This window comes from Echinops telfairi, unplaced genomic scaffold, assembly GCF_000313985.2.
Source record: "Echinops telfairi isolate 266 unplaced genomic scaffold, ASM31398v2 ScPeMD7_41;HRSCAF=154, whole genome shotgun sequence".
NCBI lineage: Eukaryota > Metazoa > Chordata > Mammalia > Afrosoricida > Tenrecidae > Echinops > Echinops telfairi.
The window spans coordinates 1,732,280-1,739,785 of record NW_022103939.1 but is presented as its reverse complement, the minus strand read 5'-3'; the positions used below and the strand labels follow the sequence as shown (position 1 = coordinate 1,739,785).

The following is a 7,506-nucleotide window of genomic DNA, read 5'->3' as shown; positions in this document are numbered from 1 at the left end:
GGGGCGGTTGTCCACATAGTCTGGATTGGGGCCAGCCCCACAGGCCTCTCTATTGGTTCCCTGGTACATGCTGGTATGTTGTATTCACGACTTGGTACATGCAGTAAAAGCCTGCTCTCTCTTTCCCTGTGGAGATATAAACAACACCCTCCCCTTGGGTGGGTTAGTGTCCTGCTCACACCCTACCCATGTCTTTTTTTTTTTCTCTTTCTTCCATCTTCCTATTTAGATGGCTGCCACAGGTATCAAAGGGGTAGTCTTGATAGAATTTCTCAATGACACAGACCAATCATATGTACTTATTAGAAGTTTTAAGAAAACTGAAAACAACGTTTATAAGAAAAACGTAAGAAAAGTTGCACTGAAGGTTTTTGTTGTTGTTGTTGTTGTTGTTGTTTTCATAATGACCATTCTTTGTGATGGTGAGGACCGACCTACAAGAATTTTGTGGGGAAATCTTACCTCACCCTCCCCACATCCTTCAGACCTCGTTTCCCACACTCAAGGACCACTGAGAAGGAGCATGATTTGTGCTCCTCGGGGATGCCAAAACTGTGTTTCAATGTGGCAGAAGTGGAAGAGCCCGGGATTTTTCAGGGAAGGACTTGGAAATCAAACTCCCTGCCACCCAGTCCTGCGAACTCACAGTGACTCTGTAGGATAGAACTGCCCCCTAGAAGTTTCTGAGGCTAACTCTTTAGGGCAGTAGAAACCCCCCATCTTCTCTCCCATGGGGGTTGTTGTTTCAAACTGCTGGCTCTACATTTAGCAGCCAAATGAGTACCCACTATATGACACCATATTTAGAAGTGTCAGATTTAGGTGAAGGTTATGTCAAGAAACAATAGCTGCACATTTTGAACATTCCCTTATTGAAAGTTTCTAAGGTTTTCTAGCAATGCTTTTTTATTATCCTTTTATGCCTCCCGCTCTCCTCCATGGTGTGCTGGCAGACATTTGAGAATGATTGGTTTCAGTGTCTCCACTTGATCTTTGGTTTCATTCTTTGGGTTAAAACACTAAAAGAGGAGGCATGGGGTGGGAGTAAAAGTCATTACTAAATGAGACTTTAAGGAAATACGATCTGCCTCCTAAAAAGTCAGATTCTCCGTTCCACACAAAGGTGAAATATGGTATATAATTTTATTTGGAAAGCTGAAGCATTTGCTAGTAGTAGATATGTTAAAATGTATATGTAGGTCTGTATTGATGTTTGAGGGCAGATAAAATAGTGGATATATAGGAGTGAGACTGTATATATCTAGTTGAGTACATCTGTGTGAGTGTATGTGCATGTGAACGTGTACTCATGCAACAGTGTAGAAAGACATCCTAGTGTCCCTTTTATGGCAGTGAGGACTTCAGGGTCTGGAACCTTGAACATCCCCACCCTCTGTCTTGTGGGAAGATAGTGACAGCAAAAGAGTTTGGGTTCCTCTGCTCTCAGTGTGATGAAGATGTGCAAAGAGAACACGGACAAATGACCAGGAAACTTACTGCTGCTGTTACACCACAGGAGACTTTATTGAGAATGTTTGGACATCCAAACCCTTTCCAGGTTAGAACTTCCCCAGGCTCATTGCCAAGTTGTGAGCTTCCAAGAGCAGAATACAGAAAGGGGAAGCTCTCTTAATTGTACTTAAAAATGTGATATAGCCAAAAACAGAGAAACATTTGTTTTCAGACCAAGTCCCTGCACCCCCACAGAAGGAAAAGAGTAGGTGAAGGAATTTTCATTTCACACTCTAATGACCAATTCCCCAAGATGTTCTGCAGTGGAACTAGGTGCTGCCAGGCAGGGATAACTCTTAACAATCTGGGCGACAGTATCATAGAATTGTCTAGTTTTCAAATGGAGGGAATGTGTGTCTGGAATTCACAATTTTCAAAATGATAGTAAGAGATTCTAAGACACCAGAAAAATAAGGTCACATATCTAAAGCTATTTTAAAATTTTATTTCCTGATCAAATCCACCAAGCCCATATTTAAGGGACCCTAAATATATTGATTGAGATATTAATTACATAACTAACTAATTAGACCTAATGAAATGTGTCCCGATTATTAGGACGATGGCAATTGGGGCCCTTGCTCCACCTGGAAGTGAGGATGATACACTTCTACTACCAATGACCTGTCCAGCTCTGGACCCTTAGGGACTGAAGGCTGTAACAGGTTGGTTGGTTTTGACAGGTTTGGGTGGGGCATGGACCCCAAAGGGTCTTTTGACTGGTGTTCTTGGTAGCTGGCGCTGCAGGGTCAGGAAAGTGAGGTCATAATTGATCAGATATCCATCATTATACACATAGAGTTTGTGGTCTGAGGGGCAGTAGTTGATGCCTTGCAGGGTTTCCAGCATCTTGTCCAGGGTGATGCTGAGACTGTGCTCCTGCCCAGTGGTTGTATCAAATGCATAAAAGATCTCCTCTTGGCGAGTGCTCAGTGAGCGCAAGGCATAGAGCACCCCACAGGCCATGAAAGCCCCTGACAAGGTCGGCTTGAACTGGCTGGTGCGCCAGGTTTTCTCCACCTCTAGGGTGCTGGTATTGAGGCGACTCACGACCAGGTTACCCTTGCTCTCCTCAGTGGCATAGAGCACCCACAGCCCTTTCTCATCACCAGCAAAATCTATGTCCTTCCAGGGCACGCCAGTGTAGGAGAATCGGTTGTTGTAAGTAGCACCAGGCAGCGGTCGCCGCAGAACCAAGGTGTTAGAGGTAAGGTCCACCTTGGCCATATCTCCTGTTCCATAGTAGTTAAAGTACATGTAGTTCTTGTACACAGCATTGCCGCTGCCGTCACCGTAGCCCATCTTCCTCTCCTCATAGTTCTTAAGCAGCACCAGGTCATCAAAGGACTTATACAGCCGGTAGTAGTCAAAGTATCTAGACCAAGCACCCCACATCCAAATCATTAGGTCATAATAATAAACAGAGTTACAAAGAATATATTTCATTCTGACTATAACCTATTTCAAAAGGTCAGGCTAGTTTCCTAGTTAAGAACAAGATCTTTGAAATCTGTCACAATTGAGGTTTAATTCCTGCTCTGCTACTTACTACATAACATGACAAAATAATTGTAGAGAATAAAAACAAAAATAAAGTAATGGAATGATAAAAATGCCAACAGCAATAATGCCTGTATTGCATATACATACATTAATTCATTTAAAATTTATAGCAAATGCTTAAGAAAGTAGGTTCTACCCACAGATTGCTGGGTCTCATAAAGGTTAAGTAATTTGGTTAAAGTGGGGTAACTGATCAGTAAATCTGCAAATGTAAAGCATATTCTTCATTGGTTGTCAAAACTGAACACGGAAATTTAAATAAAACAGCAAAGTACAAGTGTTTGTTTCAAAGTGACACTACATATTAAGGACAGGTGGAAGGCAGTGGAGTCTACCCACAAAAATGCCCAGAGAAAGATGTAGTGTCAGAAATCACTCAATAATCATGGATATTCATGGCTTTGTAAAACTCCTTAAATTATTCCTGAACTTTCAATAATTTTACTTCCCCATTGTAGGCAGTAACTTCTGCTTTACTTTGCCTGAAAGGATTTTTAAATGATTCAAAAGAAAACAGAAGAGTATAACTGTGCTCCAGGTGCTAGGGGCCTGTAAATATTAGGGGGCATTATTATCAGTAAGGGAGTCTCTGGGTCATGTGGTTAATGTACTCAGCTGCAAATCAAAGGATTGAAGGTCCAAGTCCACTCAGAGGAACTTCAGGAAAAAGGCTTGGCTATTTCTGGGGGAGGAACCAGTCATGGAAAATCCTGTGGGGCAGAGTTCTACTCTGACGTGCAAGAATCTCCATGAATCAGTGACTCAAAGACAACTGTGAATGGTTACTATCAGTAGCGCTAATCTTTGTGAAACGGGCTTCAATGACTGTGCTTTTCCATGGATGGTCCATTCACCCTCCCTTCCTATGGCTCTTACTCACATTGGTCTACTCCAACATTCACCCCCTCCCTATTGCCTAGGAGTTTCGGCTTTCTCCTGAGTTGGACAGCCAGTTTCTGAAAGAGGTCATTCAGTGCTTTAGATTTTTTTCATTTACTATTTATCTGTACCTACGATGTTGATCACATTTTGCTATGTGACCTCACATGAGCACATTTAAATTAAATTTAAATTTTACAAATCACTGGGATCCAAGAAGACAATACATTTCTCCAAGCTCACATAAATGATGGTAGTTAGATTCAAACGTTTGTTTGACTCTCATAAACTGAGTTAGGATAGTTTTCTAACTCATTCTATAAGCTAGAGCTGCTGGAATTAAGCTTTTTGTGAGTCGGAGTAAAAATTCTTAAGCCCGGACTAGTAAATCTCTTTCTTCAGATAGGCTCAGTTTAGGGATAGAACTAGATTTGGCTTGGCATGGGATTAAATAGTTCCAGTCATGGCCATCCTTGACCCATCAAAGTACATTCGGGGATGACCTGTGAGGCGTAGACTGTGTTATTCTGGAGATACATGTGAAATAAGAAGCCAGGCAAGGAGCACATGGGAACATGTTGAGATAGGGGCAGGGGACATTTCAGATAAACTTGGATGCAGAACAGGAGTCAGCCTTGACTCACCTGCCGCCTCTGTGCAGAGGAGCCACCCAGTAGAGGGGGGATACTGAATTAGGAGCTGAGTCTCGGCCCCAGGCACCTGTCTTGTATGAGAAGCCTCTCCAATTGAGGTGTACCACAAGAGGTCTGCTGACTTTCTGGAGGATTCCATGGGCACAGGAACCTGGAAAGGGTAACAGGCAAGGTATGATGAACACAGTCCACTAAGATTACACTGTGAACATATAATAACCATAGGTACATTTGAGTGTGTGTGCATACATCTATCTGAGTGCATATATAAAGTCCAAAAATTGGTGTCATTTTTCATAATACAAGTCAGTGTGTATGTCTAATTATGAATGTGTTTATATGTCTATGTATGTAAGTCCAAAATTATTGCTACAAAACCATATTAAACAAAAATATCTATATGTACTGCTATTGTTTCCTGATACATCCTCTATTGAGGCCTGAACATGTCTGCAAATGGTATTTACATCTACTGAAAGATTTCCCGAAGAATTCCACACTATTTGATTCGGGCCATATACAAGTGGAAATTTTTGGCATCCTCAAGGGATTCAGATCATCTTCCATTTCAATGTTCTTTGGGCTTTATGAACAAAAAGAAGACTGAATGGGGCACTATTAAGGCTGTAGGATGGAAAGGATGAAGTTTTGCAATGAAATTATCACAGGACAGTCCTTGCTACTATTGGAGAATGAACACGTGCATTGTCCTGGTGGGAAAAAACATCCTTGGTGGAATTTTTGTGGCTTTCTCTCACCAAGGAAGTTTTCAATTTGCTTAAAACATCTGCATAATCGCTCTCTTTAATCATTCAATGTCTCTCAAGATCTTTCTAGATTAGCCCCTGGAGTCCCCAAAACCATCTTCAGAATTTTTTTAATTGACCTCTCTCTCTTGAATTTAACTGCCCTGACAGATCCTCTCCAAAGACACCTTCTCGATTGGATCTGTTTTCGAAGGCACCTGAATGAGATGAAGACATTTATATTACTCAGGTTCTTGTCCCCAGCCATGCCCAAGTAAATCCCATTTTGTATGGAATAACCCTGTGAGTTGGAACCCTCACAGCAATTCCTTTGGCCCGACCCTGATTTAAGGTGTGTCCCATAGGAGGGTGCTCCAACAAGAAAATGAAATGCTTCTTCTGTACCAGAATTTGTACTGCCCTCCCTTCGCACAGCTACAGCCAACCCGGCATTCCCAACTCGATCCTTAAGGAAAGAAGAGCTTAGCGAATTTAGTCTGGTGCCTCACCGGGAATCAGGGGTGGACTCCGGTGGCTGGAGGTCTGTCCTTGCTTCCTGTCCCTCTCACACTCGCTCAGTCGGCCCTCAAGGACATCCACCTCCTGGTGCAGGGCACGGAAGCTCTGCTTGTCAGAATCACCTAGAAGCTTGAGGGTGAAGCTCGCATTTGCCACCTAAGGAAATTAGATGAAGAGGTGAGGTAGAAACATCGAAAGAAAACAAATCCATCAAAATGAACGTAGCTCAGGGTCCTGTCCCCTAGAAAGGAGTGATTTAGGAAATTACCCACCAAGTGGGATTAGATGACACAAGAAATGACAGAAGGGGACAAAAAAACAAAAACAAAAAACCTCACTGCCATCCAGTTGATCCCGACTCATGGCAACCCTATAGGACAGGGTAGAACTGCCCCTGTGGGTTCGGAAACTATTAACTCTTAATGACAACAGAAAACCTCCTCTTTCTCCCATGGAGGAGCAGGTGGTTTGGAACTGCTAACTTTGCAGTTAGCAGACCATTGCATAACCACTCCACCACAGAAGAAAGGAGCTCCTTTAATCTGCCTACCTACCTGGCCTTGGAGTTGATTGAGGAGGTTCTCAGAGCCACTCACTCCTCCCTTGGCCTTAAGTTGAGTCACCAACTGCTGTGCTCCCTCCAGCTGCAGGCCAAGTAGTTTGAAGGCAGGGGCTTCATAGAAAGCAGGAGAAGCACTGGCAGACCTGGATTGTAGCTTGTAGGTCATTTCCAGGGCCTGATTATCATGATAGTCAATGATGCCTGGGTTCTCGCTGACCTGGGCATGGACAAAATGAAGCTGATGAACAGGGCATAACTGTGGGTACTCACATCCTCCTCATGGCACAAAGCCTGCAGAGCACATGCGTATCTGTTAGCTGTGATACTTCCGCTAACAACCACTGATGTGGGCATTGGCGTTTGTCCTACTCTACAATATAGGCTATTCCTAGCTTCCTTTATGCTACAAGGGAAAATCGCTCTGTTCCTTTTCCTTGTTAGAGCTGTACCCTCGAAAGTGTCTTGGTGAGTATATCAATGAGCCGATGACCAAATTTCAGTCTGGCTCCACATCCACTTTCCCAGGAACCCCATGAGGAAGTAAATCTAACTACAACAAAATCCCAGTTGCCACACTTGGCTGCAGTCACCCTTCCTTAGAATATCAATCCCAAACTCTCCAATATTGCTCAGAGTTCCCCCACACATTGCCCTCTTTTTATCTTTTCAACTCAATCTCTCTCTACCTCTTTGTTCCACTGGACATATTGCTTCCAAGCCTGTGCTTAGTCTATTAAAAAATTATTTTTCATCCAGTCAATCCCTGGGTGGCATACACAATTGAGTGTTCTACTAGCTGAACGTATAGTGATTCAAACCCATCCAGAAGTATTCTGAAAGAAAGACCTGAACATCAAAGAACTGAAAATCATATCAGTGGGTGTCTGCTTTACTGGCACAATCACTGAAGACAAACATGTGCATAAGCAAATGTGGTGAAGAGAGTTAATGGTGCCTGGCTATCAAAAGATATAGCATCTGGGGTCTTAAAGGCTTGAAGATAAACAAGCGGCCATCTAGCTGAGAAGCATCAAAGCCCACATGGAAGAAGCACACCAGCCTGTCTGACCAC

The 7,506-nt window shown here is 43.0% G+C and overlaps 1 protein-coding gene across 1 annotated transcript in view; it reads right to left on the bottom strand.

Moving 5' to 3' along the window:
- Positions 1-2,154: 2,154 nt before the first annotated feature.
- Positions 2,155-7,506, bottom strand: part of LOC101660437 (olfactomedin-4) — a 9,418-nt gene continuing 4,066 nt past the window's right edge. The window contains exons 3-6 of the mRNA XM_013008425.1: positions 6,427-6,651; positions 5,863-6,028; positions 4,599-4,758; positions 2,155-2,887 (exon numbers count right to left, since the gene is read on the bottom strand). Of these exons, the coding sequence (XP_012863879.1) occupies positions 2,155-2,887; positions 4,599-4,758; positions 5,863-6,028; positions 6,427-6,651 (1,284 nt within the window). The remainder of the gene's footprint in view (positions 2,888-4,598; positions 4,759-5,862; positions 6,029-6,426; positions 6,652-7,506) is intronic.